Source organism: Lissotriton helveticus, chromosome 5_1, assembly GCF_964261635.1.
Source record: "Lissotriton helveticus chromosome 5_1, aLisHel1.1, whole genome shotgun sequence".
Classification (NCBI taxonomy): domain Eukaryota; kingdom Metazoa; phylum Chordata; class Amphibia; order Caudata; family Salamandridae; genus Lissotriton; species Lissotriton helveticus.
This window is the reverse complement of record NC_136065.1, coordinates 38,017,582-38,036,130: the sequence shown is the minus strand read 5'-3', so window position 1 is coordinate 38,036,130 and position 18,549 is coordinate 38,017,582. Positions and strand designations below refer to the sequence as shown.

The 18,549-nt window shown below is 50.3% G+C and overlaps 1 protein-coding gene across 1 annotated transcript in view; it reads right to left on the bottom strand.

Moving 5' to 3' along the window:
• Positions 1 to 18,549, bottom strand: part of LOC144754109 (E3 ubiquitin-protein ligase TRIM39-like) — a 113,467-nt gene that overhangs the window by 25,774 nt on the left and 69,144 nt on the right. The window contains exon 5 of the mRNA XM_078641674.1: positions 2,252 to 2,301. Coding sequence (XP_078497800.1) covers positions 2,252 to 2,301 — 50 coding nt within the window. The remainder of the gene's footprint in view (positions 1 to 2,251; positions 2,302 to 18,549) is intronic.

Here is an 18,549-nt window from a genome sequence, read left to right as displayed (position 1 = left end):
GTATGTACTGTAATGCAATTGTTTTAGTATATATACTTGTGTATTGTTATTAAAAGACAGCGTGCGCTCATTCCAGCTCCTGCCCGACAGCTGTCGGGGCCCCCCCTGTTGGCTAGCCATCCCAGATCTTGCCAGTGCAGGTTGTCCTGTTCCTGTCCTTTATGCTGTATTAAACCTGCAAACTCCTACTACCTCGAATCTTGACTCTTATTTATTGAGCTATCTGTTATTGTTATATCTAGTCAAAAATAGAGGTATTATTTATTTATTTACCACAATACCATAGCACACCACACCACACCATACCATACCATCCCAAACCATACCATAGCACACCACACCAGCCCATCCTATCCCATAACACACCATACCACAGCACATCACACCACACCATAGCACACCATCCCATCCCACACTGTACCATACCACACCATCCCACACCACACAACACCATACCACACCATCCCACACCACACAACACCATACTGCACCATCCCTCACCATCCCTCACCACACCATACCATAGCATACCACAACATACCACACCATACCATAGCTTACCACACCATACCATACCATCCCATACCACACCACACCATAGCATACCACACCATACCATACCACACCATCCCATACCACACCATACCACAGCATACCACACCATCCCATACCACACCATACCATACCACACCATCCCATACCACACCATACCACAGCATACCACACCATCCCATACCACACCATACCATACCACACCATCCCATACCACACCATACCACAGCATACCATCCCATACCACACCACAGCATACCACACCATACCATACCACACCATATCATACCACACCATACCACAGCATACCACACCATCCCATACCACACCATACCATAGCACACCACACCATCCCATACCACACCACACCACAGCACACCACACCATACCATACCACACCATACCATAGCACACCACACCATCCCATACCACACCACACCATAGCATACCACACCATACCATACCACACCATACCATACCACACCATCCCATACCACACCATACCACAGCATACCACACCATCCCATACCACACCATACCATAGCACACCACACCATCCCATACCACACCATACCACAGCATACCACACCATCCCATACCACACCACACCACAGCACACCACACCATCCCATACCACACCATACCATAGCACACCACACCATCCCATACCACACCACACCATAGCATACCACACCATACCATACCACACCATACCATAGCACACCACACCATCCCATACCACACCACACCACACCACAGCACACCACACCACACCATCCCATACCACACCATACCATAGCACACCACACCATCCCATACCACACCACACCATAGCATACCACACCATACCATACCACACCATACCATAGCACACCACACCATCCCATACCACACCACACCATAGCATACCACACCATACCATACCACACCATACCATCCCACACCATCCCATACCACACCATACCCCAGCACACCACACCATCCCATACCACACCACACCATAGCATACCACACCATACCATACCACACCATACCATACCACACCATCCCATACCACACCATATCACAGCATACCACACCATCCCATACCACACCATACCATAGCACACCACACCATCCCATACCACACCACACCACAGCATACCACACCATCCCATACCACACCATACCATAGCACACCACACCATCCCATACCACACCACACCATAGCACCCCACACCATACCATACCACACCATAGTCCACCACACCATACTATAACACACCACACCATACCACACCACACTATAGCAAACTACACCACACCACACCAAACCATCCCATATTACACCATCCCATATTACACCACACCATACCATAGCACACCACACCATAGCACATCACACCATGCCACACCATACCATAACATACTACACTACACCACACCATACCATAGCACACCACACCAAACCATCCAATACCACACCATACCAAACCATTCCATATTACACCACACCATACCATAGCACACCACACCATAGCACACCATGCCATAACATACTACACTACACCACACCATACAATAGCACACCACACCATACCATAGCCCACCATCCCATACCATATCACACGATACAATACCATACCACACCACACCACATCATACCATATCATTTTCATGAACAGTAATATTCAGAGCTAATCATCACAATGATATTTACCTTTATAAATCTTCACCACCTCTGGGCTCTGAATCTTCAGATTATTACACCTGTAATAACACACACAGGATCTTTGTATTAAAGAGCAATGACAACTCAGTTTTAAGAGCAGCGCCTGTGGACTAGAGCTCAGAGTGAGTTACTGTTCATACACAACAGACAAAGCTCTAACGATACCCAAAAGTACCTTCAATATCTTATGAAAGGATGTGGGTGTTCTAAGGCAGATAGCTCAGTGAGGTCAGCACGCATCATGTGATTCTATAGAGTGCCTCAGCGTGGGTCTTCTAGGAGCGGCAGTTAGCTCAGTGAGTGGGAGGCAGAGACAGGTTACCTCTGCTCCTGGTGGAGTCTTGAGTATATACTTAATAAATACCTTCTTACCTGAGGCCCACGTGAATTCCAGACAGCGCCCTCAACACAACATTGTCACATCGAATCCCTGCCAGTGTAAACTTTGTTACCGTTCTCTACAACCAAGATATTGAATTTCCTTAGTGGGACATATAAGGAAGATTTAAACCCAGACGCTTAGGAATGAAAAACTGGCTGCAAAACAAAAACTCCCACGTCTTATGGACCAGCAGACTTAAGGCCGGAGAGGAAGGATCATAGAGGGAGAGATAAGGGGACAGGTTAGGAGGCAAGCGAGGGTAGCAAGCGAGCCAGAACTACCCAAAGGCAAATTAGATTGACAAGAATAGCAACCACTAAAATGTAACAGGCTGATCCTAAACCAATCTCAGCATTGGTATTGTACGGAATAGGCTTTCACAATACACAAATATAAGCTGCCAGACCTAAAAAGTGACACGCTTTTATAGGGAGACTCACACTCCTATGCATTTAAAACAAGCATTGGCATAGCTAATAGGTCTTGCCTTTGGGACGTGTTTAGTCATGCAACAGTTGTTGCACCAAGGATATTGTGCTGGATAACTAAACACTTATAAGGTCCCAAAGGCGAGACCTATTGGCTATACCGATGCTTGTTTTTTCTAGCTGTCAGTCATATTATGTGGTACATATGTATCTGTGCAATTGTGGTCCAGTGATTTATAAGCAATGTAAAGCACGTGCCAGGACTTTGAGTGTTTCCTGAAAATGCTACATAGCTTTCTCCTCACGACACATCGGGTGCAATAAGAGAAAGACCTATACTTCAGTCAGACATCATGACACAATATTATTGTGCACACTATGCGGCACTACCAGGGAAGTATAAAAAACAGCACACATTCGACATCAGGGCATGAAATGCACAGGTGGTAAAATGAGGACACGTGAATCACTATATGGGTACTGACGTCATGCTGCACGCAATGTTTCAATCGTAATATGGATTATTGCATCTAAAACCTTGACAAAATTCAAATATTTTAGGAATGTACTTGTGACGCCATTATAGTTAACTTAACAGCATGTCAAAGTGTAAGATATGTCTTGTACGAGTGTCACTGTCACGAAATACTCTTGTTTCTAGATCATTTCTCTCTAATAGGACAGGCACATATTGAGGAGACTGTCACATGTTCTGTGATATCATGCAGGTGGCATTGGCGTATTTTACGCACATAGACTGGCTTGTGTCGTTTTCCAACTTTCTTTCCAATGAACCGGCCCTCCCCACCCTCGCCAGCCGGCCGGTCCGCCCCAGGCCTGGGCCTCTGACGGCAGCTCTATTTGCTTAGGATTACGGCATGCATCAGACATATTTGTAACTACAAGAAATGTTATGTTTCTGAAGCTAGGGTCTGCTGGCACGCACCTCCGAGAAGCACCTCCGCGAAGCACCTCCGCGAAGCACCTCTGCGAAGCACCTCCGAGAAGCACCTCCGAGAAGCACCTCCGAGAAGCACCTCTGAGAAGCACCTCTGAGAAGCACCTCTGAGAAGCACCACTGAGAAGCACCTCCGAGAAGCACCTCCGAGAAGCACCTCCGAGAAGCACCTCCGAGAAGCACCTCCGAGAAGCACCTCCGAGAAGCACCTCCGAGAAGCACCTCCGAGAAGCACCTCCGAAAAGCACCTCCGAGAAGCACCTCCGAAAAGCACCTCCGAGAAGCACCTCCGAGAAGCACCTCCGAGAAGCACCTCTGCGAAGCACCACTGAGAAGCACTTCCGAGAAGCACCTCAGCGAAGCACCTCCGAGAAGCACCTCCGAGAAGCACCTCCGAGAAGCACCTCCGAGAAGCACCTCCGAGAAGCACCTCCGAGAAGCACCTCTGAGAAGCACCACTGAGAAGCACCTCCGAGAAGCACCTCCGAGAAGCACCTCCGAGAAGCACCTCCGAGAAGCACCTCCGAGAAGCACCTCCGAGAAGCACCTCCGAGAAGCATCTCCGAGAAGCACCTCTGCGAAGCACCTCCGAGAAGCACCTCCGAGAAGCACCTCCGAGAAGCACCTCCGAGAAGCACCTCCGAGAAGCACCTCCGAGAAGCACCTCTGAGAAGCACCTCTGAGAAGCACCACTGAGAAGCACTTCCGAGAAGCACCTCAGCGAAGCACCTCCGAGAAGCACCTCCGAGAAGCACCTCTGCGAAGCACCTCCGAGAAGCACCTCCGAGAAGCACCTCCGAGAAGCACCTCCGAGAAGCACCTCCGAGAAGCACCTCTGAGAAGCACCACTGAGAAGCACCACTGAGAAGCACTTCCGAGAAGCACCTCCGAGAAGCACCTCCGAGAAGCACCTCCGAGAAGCACCTCTGCGAAGCACCACTGAGAAGCACTTCCGAGAAGCACCTCCGAGAAGCACCTCCGAGAAGCACCTCTGCGAAGCACCACTGAGAAGCACTTCCGAGAAGCACCTCCGAGAAGCACCTCCGAGAAGCACCTCCGAGAAGCACCTCTGCGAAGCACCTCCGAGAAGCACCTCCGAGAAGCACCTCCGAGAAGCATCTCCGAGAAGCACCTCCGAGAAGCACCTCTGAGAAGCACCTCTGAGAAGCACCTCTGAGAAGCACCACTGAGAAGCACTTCCGAGAAGCACCTCCGAGAAGCACCTCCGAGAAGCACCTCCGAGAAGCACCTCCGAGAAGCACCTCAGCGAAGCACCACTGAGAAGCACTTCCGAGAAGCACCTCAGCGAAGCACCTCCGAGAAGCACCTCCGAGAAGCACCTCTGCGAAGCACCACTGAGAAGCACTTCCGAGAAGCACCTCCGAGAAGCACCTCCGAGAAGCACCTCCGAGAAGCACCTCAGCGAAGCACCACTGAGAAGCACCTCCGCGAAGCACCTCCGAGAAGCACCTCTGAGAAGCACCTCTGCGAAGCACCACTGAGAAGCACCTCCGCGAAGCACCTCTGAGAAGCACCTCCGAGTGGCACCTCAGCGAAGCACCTCCGAGAAGCACCTCAGCGAAGCACCTCCGAGAAGCACCTCCGAGAAGCACCTCCGAGAAGCACCTCCAAGAAGCACCTCCGAGAAGCACCTCCGAGAAGCACCTCCGAGAAGCACCTCAGCGAAGCACCACTGAGAAGCACCTCCGCGAAGCACCTCCGAGAAGCACCTCCGAGAAGCACCTCTGCGAAGCACCACTGAGAAGCACCTCCGCGAAGCACCTCTGAAAAGCACCTCCGAGAAGCACCTCAGCGAAGCACCTCCGAGAAGCACCTCTGCGAAGCACCACTGAGAAGCACCTCCGCGAAGCACCTCTGAGAAGCACCTCCGAGAAGCACCTCTGAGAAGCACCTCCGAGAAGCACCTCCGAGAAGCACCTCCGAGAAGCACCTCTGAGAAGCATTGCAGCAGCATGTATGCTTCTCGGTGCGTGCCAGCCAGCAGGGCCATAGCTTAAAAAATATAACTTTTCTTGTAGATAGAAATGCTTCTGAAGGTAGGCCCTGCTGGCCCTGCTGGCACCCACCGAGAATCATACACGCTGCTGCAATGCTTGTCGGAGGTGCGCGGGCGTGCCAGCAGGGCCTAGCAGCTGCCTTCAGAAACATTTATGGGTGCAGTCACAGTGCACCAGATAAAGGTAAACTAATTGCCCAGATGCCCGCCCCAGAATCAGAACCTGGTTTCCCGTCGAGACTCGATTTCGTTGGCTCAACATCCCCTCCAAAGTTGGCAGCTGTGCTCCTTGGAGTCAACAATAGATTATGGCATGCACGCCACCACATCTGTCCTGCGCTGTCGCCACACTACTGGGACGGTCACATCAGTCACTCAATGTTCATGATTTTCACTATCACTACTAGTGATAGTGAAAATCATGAACCGTGAGTGACCGATCGATGTGAGATTCAAAGATCTAGGGAACAGGGAGGGACCGTGTCTAGTGACGCCAAGTCCAACACACAAGGTGGTGTCACCAGAGGCAGTTGTTTTCAGTAAACGCAGAGTACTCACTCAGACTGTACTTTTCACTTCTGTCCTTCAGACTGTGAATCCTCAAAAGGCAGGCTCTCATCATGAAAGATTGGGAGGACTGTCTAGGCCAGGGAGCTCTCCTCTCTCTCGCTCCACTCCCTTGCATATAATGGCAGCAGCGTGAACGAAGAGGGGAGGAGGAGAGACTAAAGACAGGCTGAGCTCTCTGACCAATCACTGCACGGCTTCACAATAAACACATGCGGTGATTGGTGAACATTGCTTCCCAGCTCTGTGGACACGCACCAGTCCCAGGCTCCACCATCTCTACCTAGAGTCGCGCTAAACAGCCAGCGCCTTGATTGGCCTGGGCAGCACAACCCGCCGCTCATTGGGAGACTGGGGGATGCGGCATCGATCCCCCTGGCTCCTTCATTATAGACTGCTAAGATCTTAGAGGGCCTAACAAACCCCTTGCCTACCGCTCTCGGCTTGGGAGCTCCGGTTGGCTCGCTCAGTCGACCCCAGCCTACTGCTTCTAGCCTTGGCTTGGGAGCTCCGACCGAGTCACCCAGTCGACCCCGGCCGACTGTTTCTGCTCTCTTTTAGGAGCGTCTGGTGCGGGAGCTCCGGTTGGCCTGCCCAGTCGACCCCGGACTGACGCCTTTGGCCCGAGTCTGGGAGCTCCGGGCAGCTCACCCAGTCGACCCCAGCCGACTGACTCTGCTCGTATATCGGGTGCCTCTGGTGCGGGAGCTCCGGTTGGCCTGCCCAGTCGACCCCAGACGGGTGCCTTTGACCCTAGTCTGGGAGCTCCGGGCAGTTCACCCAGTCGACCCCAGCCGAGCACCCCTGTCCTCTGCTTGGGAGCTCCGGATACCCCCTCCAGTCGACCCCAGTTGAGTGCCCCTGTCCTCTGCTTGGGAGCTCCGGATATCCCCTCCAGTCGACCCCAGCTGAGTGCCCCTGTCCTCTGCTTGGGAGCTCCGGATACCCCCTCCAGTCGACCCCAACTAAGGTTTTTCCCTTCCCCCTCTTTTGAGGAATTCTGTAATGTGGCATATACGGTGTCCTCGGGCTCCCCGCTCGACCCACTGCCTCCCAAATTTTGGAAGGCTTTTCAAGCAGAACTTTTTTAGCCTCTGTTCTCGATCTGTCTCCAGTCCTTGGAGTTGGCATCTGTGCCAGAGTGCTGGAAGTTAGCAGTTGTGTCACCTCTGCTCAAGAAGCCAACTTTGGACCCGGCCTGTCTTTCCAACTATAGGCCAATCTCTCTGCTCCCTTTTCCTATTAAGATTCTGGAAAAATGGGTGACTCGTTCACTCTCAGGTTTCCTGGAGAACATCGGCTGGCTCGATGAGGCCCAGTTTGGCTTCCGCCCCGGACACGGGACAGAGTCCGCGCTGGTAACCGTATTGGACAATCTTCGCTCGCGTGTCGACAGTGGTCGGGCAGCCTTTTTAGTGCTGCTCGACATGTCGGCCGCGTTCGACACGGTTTGCCATCGGACCCTTGTCAGGAGACTGGAGGAGTGCGTGGTCACTGAGGGCGCAAGAGACTGGCTGATATCCTATCTAGGCGGCCGGCAACAGTTGGTTTCACTCCCCCCATTTTGCTCTGAGCCAAGGAGTGTAGGACAGGGTGATCCACAGGGCTCGGCCATCAGCCCTATACTTTTCAACCTGTACCTCCGCCCGTTAGTCCAGCTAATAAAATCTTTTGGTGTCTCGGCATTTAATTACGCCGATGACACCCAGCTGGTCTTCTCTCTGGAAGGGAACAATGCGGTTTCGCTGGATACCTTCCACCGCTGCATGGCAGCCACAGCGGACTGGTTACGAGCTAACTCCTTACAATTTAATAGCTCCAAGACGGAGGTGCTCCACTGTTCCATAGACCGGATTCCGCGGGCACTTCCAGAGAATTTTTGGCCTAGCACCTTCCTTGAGCCAGTGTTGGCGGCGGAATCAGCTCGTAACTTGGGGGTGATCTTTGGCCCAAACCTACAGCTCGACATGCACGTCAACAAAACCACCTCTACGTGCATGATGCTGCTGCGCATGTTGCGCAAAGTTCTGCCCCTTCTCCCCGCTCAAGCCAAGCCGGAAGTAACATACTAAGTCGTCTCGACTATTGTAATGGGCTACTTCTGGAGGCCCCAAAAAACCTGACGGGGAAGCTACAACGGGTGCAGAACATGGCCGCCAAGTTGGCTCTCTCCCGCCCTAGGTCTAGCTCTTCCACTCTAGCTCTAAGAGACCTACACTGGCTCCCGGTACACTTGCGGGTACAGTATAAAGCTGCGTGTTTGGTGTTTAAAGCTGTACATCAACAGGGTCCTATTCCTCTGCAAAATATGTTTGCGTGGTACTCTGCTTCGCGGTCCCTTCGCTTTTCTTCGGCGCATCTACTTGTAGTCCCGAGGTTCCAGAGAGTGAGGATGGGTGGCCGCTCCTTTAGTGTTGCAGCGGCCAAACTCTGGAACTCCCTGCCACTATCTCTGAGTAGCCACAGGGACTATTTTCCGTTCAGGAAAGCGTTAAAAACACATTTGTTTCCAAAAACTGCTTGAGCGGATAAAGTGTAACTGTTCCTAGATCAAAGCGCCAGGATGCCCTCTGGGTGACAGGACTGCGCTCTATGAATACACAAAATAATAAATATGGCAATGCTAAAGATTGCGCAAGTCGGGCTGGCCAGGGAAAGGCACTCGGCCAACCCAACAGGCGCATTGGGCAGTATGCTGCCATCAAAGGCTGCTCACTGCTGCTGTTCCGGTTATAACCAACCCCCATCACGTGATGAGTCATCATGAGTAACCGGCCTGTGGCTGAGACAACTGACTGTCTGACTGCCCGGGCAGAGACTGCAGGCCTGTCAAGTATCACGCAATAGGCGTGACGCTAACGCATTTCAGTGTGGTGTTCCGCAACACCGCACTGAAATGCATTGTCACACATTTTTTACAATGACCCGCACTCTACTGACAGCGCTGAAACTGTCTGTCCACTACGCCAGGTGCTAGCAGGCTCCTGCGCCACCTGTGTCCGCCCCGGGCCGCAGCAGACTTCACTTGCGAGGAGCAGCAGCTAAGCAGTTAAAGATCTGCACTCAGACTCTAGTCTAGTGCTACAATGTTACAATATCTGCCCTGCTTCTTGCGAAATTCCCGCCCGCTGCGCCGTCTGCGTGGCTAGTTTGAGTCACATTGAGCCACTCTCACTGCAGCCCAAAATAATACCGAGATCCCGCAATAATCCTATTTTTTTTAAATGTGATCGACGACATCCACAGGATCGGCAGCGAACCCGACCTAACCTCAAGCACAGGAACGGCGGCGCGGTGACTTCTAGATCCCAGAACACACTCGGCTGCTGAATTTTCATGCAGTTGGTGGAGTGGTTTTGTGGTCACGAGGAGATATCCTCATTCTTCTGAAATGTTTCTATAAAAGTTTCAACTATATTATCATATGGGGTTATGTCTCTGGACGTCAGCCCCTGCACAGCTACATCTCCCACACCTGCGGCACCGGCGCTGGGCAACGTTTCAAAGCCGCTGCCGAGCGCGTTACCGCAGCCTGTTCGGTGGAGCTAGAAGAGACGCTGCAGGCAGTGTGACACGTTAATGGGTGAGCCGGACAAAACCGTGTGTGTGTTTGCCAAACGTTGATGGCTGCTGTTTGCCAGTACGTGCCTTTTCTTGCCCCCCCCCTTCTAGAAATGTCTGCATGCATTACTTCTTGTTCCTAAAAAACTTTATTTTGGTTCGGTCAAACCATAAAAGCACAAATAGTTACACAATTTTCATTTCAAACTGGCACGGGGTTAGGAATAGTAATCATCAATTTCATTTCCAATACAATTCTTCATTATTAAGATTCATCGTCAATGGAAAAGATTATAAAAGATAAATTAAAAATGTTAATTAAGGGTACCATTTAAAACAATAAAACATCCCTCGCGAACACACATCTCATAAATGGCGTCAACCATGTACTCAACAGCCTATTTAAAGTCTAAAGCTAGGTGGTATCACAATAATTGACTCTAAGCTTTAGAAAGCAGATTTCTACAAATATTCCACATGGAAAACAGGAACTTAGCTATAGCAGTCACATAAACTGGGTCAGTGTCTGACTTTAAGATCCTATAGAAGTCAAGGTAATTCCTAATGCCCATATTGTTACATAACCGGAAAATCCAGTCCTGCCTAATTTTCTTGTATGCCGTACAGAAGAGGATAACATGAATAAAAGTTTCCTCTTCCACTAGGCATCCAGGGCAAGGGCGTGTAGGACCTCTCACCCACTTATCTGTGATTGCGTTTAAAGGTAAGGTTCCATATCTGAATTGGAGGTACAGATTCTTGGCCAGTGTTGGTTGTATACAATCTATTACCTCTTCAAATTTGTAAAAGGACTTAATATCCAAAAAAACATATGTTAGGCTAGAAGTATTTACAAACCGGAACAATTTCATTAGATTATGCTCTTTAATCATATTTGCCAAGATTTTCTTAGAAAAGGCTGGACAAGATTCCTCTGACTAGACCATTAACTCTCCATACCAATCAAAACAAAGGAGTGTCTTATATATGATAACCATGGAATTCTCCCAGCCCCTAGGGTTGCAATTACCACCTTTAGTTCATTCCGATAGTTGACCAACTCAGGAGTACTCCACAACCTCCGCCAGTAGAGGAGTGGGCAGGAGGCGATTGCATCCGCAATTGGCCGAATGTTTAGATCCAACCTTAATGGTACCAATGGTGTATTTCTTGGGAGGGTCATAATTTGCCTAATAAAATTGTTTTCGGTAATTGTTAAATCATTCGATGTTGTGTGCCCCCATAGTTCTGCTCCATATAATGATGCTGACCTAGCTTGGACTTTGTAAATTTCTAGGGGTGGACTTATAATTTTTAAAACACAGTTTTTTTGAACTTTTAAAATTCCCCCCAGAGCCTGTGATAGTTTTAAATTGGCCTTAGCCTTCTGGGGAGCCCACCCCATTTTATCATTAAGAGATAAGCCAAGATAATCAAAGATTGGTAGCCTTTCCAGGGGTCTGCCCTCCATCAGCGGAAGGGGGCAATTGGTAGTATTAGCATTAAAGACCATATACTGCATGCATTAGAGTATTACAGCACCTCGGAGCTTATCAATATATATTACCGGCGTTGGTCTTGGACTGGTGCCAGCGGGACGGCACTCGGACCATGACCTCAGGCTTCACGATTCACCGGCGAACCTGTGCAGCACTATAGGAGCAGAGCTGCGGGCATCCGACTTTACGGCACCGGGCTCAGCGGAGCTGCCACAAGAAGTAATCCGTCTTCAGGATTAAGTAAACACCTGGACCGCGCCCAGCGCCAGACCCCCTGGCCCTCGCATTGCCCAGCCCTCCCGCGTTACCTACGATGCCACCACCCTCCTAGCCTTTAACCCCGGCCGCTACCCCAACTGCGTCCAAGCCGCTCCTGGACACACCCATGGACCTTTCTCATGCTACTCCTGCAAATTCACCAGCACCGTCAACAATTCCGCCACGATCACACCACAGATTCCCGACCCCAACCACCTACAATGCATCTTGCTCAACACCCGATTGGTCCACAGGCACGCCATTGACCTATGGAATCTACTAGACACCATCTCTCCGGACATCGCCTTCCTAACAGAAACATGGATGAACGCCTCCTCCGCCCCAGACATAACCATTGCCATCCCAGAAAATTATAAGATCATACGCAAGGACCGTACCGGCCACACAGGAGGAGGAATCGCTATCGTCCACAAGAAATCCATCCACATCTCAACCAGCTCTGACGTCAATCTCGCCAACTCTGAACACCTTCACTTCCAGATCCACACCGACCCCAATACCACACTCAGAGGCACCCTCCTTTACAGGCCACCAGGACCCCGCGCACAATTTAGTGAGGACATCACGGACTTCATCACTCCACACGCGCTCCCCTCCAAAGATTACATCCTTCTGGGAGACCTCAATTTTCACCTTGAAAATAACAACGACCGCAACTCCACCGCCCTTTTGGACAACCTCGCCAACCTCGGACTTAAACAACTGGTCACTTCCCCCACCCACATCGCAGGTCACACTCTCGACCCTATCTTCACCTCCAGCAACCATGTCTCCTTCAGCCACACTACGGCTCTCCTCTGGACTGACCACAGCTGCGTTCACTTTACCTACAACAAGCCCAAACCCAACAACCACCCCCAACCAACTCTGCAAAGAAACTGGAACAAAATCACCATCGACCAGATCTCCTCATCGCTTCTTCTAAACCCCCCAGCCCACTCCTCAAACCCCGACCAAGCCGCCAACAACCTCACCCTATGGTTATCCAACAGCGCCGACATCCTAGCACCACTGAAAAAACGACAAAGCAAATCTGGCAGCAAGAAGACCTCATGGTTCAACGAAGATCTTAAGAAATCCAAGAAACTCTGCCGCTCCCTTGAGAAGGCCTGGAAAAAAGACCCAACCACCAATACCAAGGACGCCTTCAAAAACGCCACCCGCATACACCACCAACTGATCCGAAAGGCCAAGAAAACCGCCTTCAAGGACCGACTAGATAACAACGCCCACAACAGCAAGGAACTTTTCAACATCGTCAAGGAATTTACCAATCCCTCGGCCAACTCTAACGACATCACCCCTTCTCAAGCCCTCTGCGACTCCCTAGCTTCATTCTTCCACAACAAAATTGCAGACATCCACAACAGCTTCGACGACCGACCCGGAGACCAACCCACCCAACCACCTGCTGGACCTTCACCCCCCTCGAACATCCTTAATGACTGGAACCCAATCTCCACTGAGGACACCATCCGCCTGATGAACTCCATCCACTCAGGATCCCCCACAGACCCATGCCCTCACTACATCTTCAACAAAGCAGACTCCATCATAGCACCGCACCTCTGAGACGTCATCAACTGCTCCTTCAACTCCGCCACCTTCCCGGAAAGCTGGAAACACGCTGAACTCAGCGCCCTTCTGAAAAAACCCACAGCGGACCCCACCGAACTCAAAAATTACCGCCCCATCTCGCTCCTTCCATTCCCGGCCAAAGTCATCGAGAAAGCCGTCAACAACCAGCTCTCCGCCTTCCTCGAAGCCAACAAATCCCTCGACTCCTCACAGTCCGGCTTCCGAGCAAAACACAGCACTGAGACCGCCCTCATCGCAGCAACAGACGACATTCGAACTCTACTGGACAATGGAGACACAGTCGCCCTCATCCTCCTCGACCTCTCCGCAGCCTTCGACACAGTCTGCCATAGCACCCTTCTACAGCGCCTCAGAAACATCGGAATCCAAGGAAAAGCACTAGAATGGATCACCTCGTTCCTCACCGGAAGAACCCAGAGAGTCCGCCTTCCACCATTCAAGTCAGAGGCCACTGAAGTCATTTGCGGCGTACCACAAGGATCTTCACTCAGCCCCACCCTTTTCAACGTATACATGAGCCCCCTCGCGGCCATCGCCCGCCAACACAACCTTAACATCATCTCCTACGCGGATGACACTCAACTGATCCTATCACTCACCAATGACCCTAGAACCGCCAAAACTAACCTACACGAAGGTATGAAAGAAGTAGCCGAATGGATGAAACACAGCCGTCTGAAACTGAACTCAGATAAAACAGAAGTCCTCATCTTAGGTACCTCCCCCTCCGCATAGGACGACTCTTGGTGGCCAGAAGCCCTTGGAAAAGCACCCATCCCGACAGACCACGCACGGAACCTGGGCGTCATCCTGGATTCCTCACTTTCAATGAACAGACAAGTCAACGCCGTCTCCTCATCCTGCTTCAACATTCTTCGCATGCTCAAAAAAACATTTCGTTGGATCCCCACGAAACTAGGAAAACGGTCACCCACGCTCTGGTCACGAGCCGACTGGACTATGGAAACACCCTCTACGCCGGTACTACCGCTAAACTCCAGAAAAAACTCCAACGAATCCAGAACGCTTCAGCCAGGCTCATATTAGACATCCCGCGCAACAATCACATCTCTGGTCACCTGAAAGACCTCCACTGGCTTCCCGTCAATAAGAGAATCACTTTCTGGCTCCTAACCCACGCACACAAGGCACTCTACGAAACCGGACCAGAATGCCTCAACGCAAGACTGTCCTTCTACACCCCCTCACGCCAGCTACGATCATCCAACCAAGCCCTGGCCACTGTACCTCGCATCAACAAAACCACCATGGGAGGTAGATCCTTTTCCTACCTGGCAGCTAAAACATGGAACTCACTTCCCACTCACCTTCGCCTCACTCAGAACCACCTAGCATTCAGAAAGGAACTTAAAACATGGATATTTGACCAGTAATTCCCCTCCCCTCTTCAAGCGCCTTGAGACCCTCTGGGTATGTAGCGCGCTATATAAATTTCTGACTTGACTTGACTTGACTTGAAAGAGTGACGGTATGTTTGAAAGTATTAGTAAACACTTCTGTGCCATATGTGATTTTAGACTACTCTTACGGACTGCACATGACACACACTGGTGCAAGTACTCTTAGGTAGCACGGACCCCGGACAGGGAATCAAGGCCGCTCAGCTATTTATGAATTATTACGGCTCACTGTATCTTTTTGAGATAATAATGCCAGACTGTGAACTAGGTTAGTTAGACTCTCCCTCCTCGTGAGGCTTGCCCTGACCCCCTGTCCTCCCGATGCCTCATTGTGTCGTATGTTAATGGCCTAGAATACCCTTGTAACTTATTCTCAGCCTCAGGTTAATAATAAATTACGGGCGGAGCTGCATGCCCTTCCGTAATCAGCTAATTTATTTTTAATAAACTGCTGTTTTTTAAATAAATTACAGTCTGCGACCGGGTTGTGACCCCTGGGCTATGTGTGTACAGCTGTTTTAATGTCTTCTTAGAGTTTCTCGATGCTCAAATGGGTGTGATTTCTGATATGTAAAAAGTGTCACTCATCGTTGTTGAAATGTCACTCATAATTACGCTGAAATTATGAAAATGTCACACATAGCAACCTGTAATCTTGGCAGCTATGAGACTGAACACACACTAGACACACATGTTTATTATTTTTATTTATTCAAAGCTGCCAGTGCTACTGCTGAAAATAAACAGGGGGGCAACGCCCCAATGCCCACACAAAGGAACCGCCCCTGTGCAAATGCTATACAGGGTGCCGGCAGCTAAGATTTTAGATGGTGAACTTACAGCTTTGTTTCAGTTATCCAGGGGAAATAGGCAGCGGTGTCCTTTGTCGCCAATTCTGTTCCGTATATATAGTGAGCCCTTTTCCCAGATGATTCGTCAGGATTAGACCATTCTTCCCTTTGAAGCTGCAGGGTTACCAACCAGAATAGCAGTGTATGCTGATGGCATAGTTCTGCATACATTGAACCCAGAGCTCTCTGTTCCACAGCTAGAGATGCATGCCAGAGATTTTGGTAGTCAGGATGTCTAATCAATAAGGGGAAGACAGAGATTATGACATGGGCTAAAGAGAAGGTAGGGCTTCAAACCAGAAACCAGATTAGGAATCATGGGAGAATCATAACTCAGAGTTTGGAGGAAATACCAGATGTAAACTTAACTAAGGTATCCCACTGAAATTGATGGTGATATGACAAATGATACATTAATTCATGTGAACGAAATTGCGCCCTTATTAACAAATTCACCCTTTGTGAACGCCACAACAGGTTGCTGATTTACAGGCCACAGGTGGGGTGGCACGTAGCCGGCAGACAAATGCATGGACAGGAAACCTGATATCAATCCGACAGATTAGTGAAGAGACACTACAATGGTTAAGGGAGATTGGCCCCAATAAAGCATGTGTGAGAAGTTAGCCTGGCATATGCAGTCCACTAATTCTAGTGGGCACCTTGCACCAGTCTAATCGACCTTATTGATGGTGGTTGTAAAGTCAACCATATAGACAAGCTATCCTAGTGGTAGCATGGACCAGCAGTCTTAGGCTAAAACTTCAGAGAGCATGTTAAGCTTATTGTTTTACAATAGATAACCCCTTGAATACCAAATGAAAGGACACCACACAAGGTATATATCAAATATATATATATTTATCTAAAACACAACCCCTCTGAACTCTTTATGAGGTCAGAAGCCAAAGTACATTACAAGATTCTCAATTAGCATAAGATAAGTAGCACAAATACAGTTTAGCACAAGGGGCGTCTAAAACCATATACTAAAATAGTGGTATAAGAACCACAAAAGAAATAGAAAGTAGGTCTAGGGCCTAGGGAATCGCTGGGGCTACACTAAACAACCCAAGGTTAGGAAGTAGGAGGCCCACGGGAGACGCGTGCAGTGCCTAAACACAGCCGCGGGTTACAACTGACTTTCTATGGGAAACATAGAAGTTACTGTTTAAGGACACTTCGATATGGACTATGAGGAAACCCCCTTAGACTAGGACACTTCGAGAGTCAAGATGCACGGGAGCACTGGAGTACTCGTGTTACCTCAACTAGGGAAGCCGGGTGCATAGGTGCCTTTTGGTGTCGGGTTTCGTCGATGTTTTCTATGGAGAGCTGCAAAGAAGTGCTGCAGGCGACCAGAGGAAAAGTGTCCGGGTGGATCCAAGGGTGGATCTAAGATCTGAAGAACCTGAAAGCAGAAGGGACAGAGTCTGGGTCACTAGCCAGTGACCAGGAAGGAACCAGGAAAGAACCAGGCGATGTCGGGTGATTTCAGGTGAAGATGCAAAGTTTGTTTCTGCAGCCACGAGGACCAGAAGGCGTCGACAATGACCAGGAGCTGGATTCGAGCTGTCTCACAAAGGATCTAGTTGACTGCAGTGTCGGTATCCGGATTGGACCCAACAAGCCTTGGCAAACGCAACCCACGCAGGAAGTGAAGATTGGCTTCGGTGCAGACCAGCAAGGTCTGGGGTGCCTCTCCTTTGCAGGGAAGCTGGAGCAAGCCTGGAGCAATCAGGAAAGCAAGTTTAGTTAAAAAGAAAGTCTTCCAGGGGCTCGCTAGCCAACAGACTAGGAACCAGGAAGACGCGTCGAGCTGAAATGCAGGAGCAGGCCCCACGCGCCACTCGTGGAGTGTGAAGGGCTGAGCTTTGGTGCAAATGGTGCTCGGGTCTGGGGCTTCTCATACCCCAATGCAGAACTTCGAGTTACCTCAGGAATCGATGCAGCTAGCAAAATGCAGGATGTCCAGGCGTTCCGGTCCCATTTCTCTCATGTCGGCCACAGGCCTCAGCTTTGCTGGAGTCATCGAGCAGCGTCCGGGATGTCTGGGAATACGTGTCCTGAGTCACAGAGTCTTCGGGATCTGGCGGGAGCCTCGACAATGCAGACTGGCAAGTCACTGATGGTGCCTGTTTGGACAGGGTGGTCCCTCCTTGACCACAAGGGAGATGTCTTCCGTCTTCTAGTCAGAATAGAATGTTGAAGGTCCAAGAGTTCTGTATCAAAGTTTCATTCCAGGATAATCTAAAGTCCCAGGGACACAGCTGCTATACTTATACTGAAATAAGGGGCTGGATTACCTGCTAGGTCCCTCCTATGGAAGGACCTGGGAATGGGGTGGTTTCATCCCTTTCCCTTTGTCCAGTTTCGCACCAGAGCGGGGCTGGAGTGCCCCAGCAACTGGTTTGAACCGGGCTATGCATGGAGCACCTTGTGTGCCCCAGGCAGTGTCTGGAATTGGATCTTTCAATGCAGCCCTCCTTGCCCCAATACACTAAAGCCTCTCTGGGGAGGTGCTATCACCTCCCTAAGCAGGAAACCTATTGGCCAGGCTTCCCCTGCCGGAGTTTTGTCCAGCAGCAGGAGGTCAGACTCGTGTCTGTGGCAGCAGCATCCATTTTGTGATGCTGAGGCTCTGTTTAACTTTAACTGGGTGTACCAGTACTAACATGTCCTCTCCCTCTAGAAGGGTGGATGCTACCCTCCGCCCACCAGAAC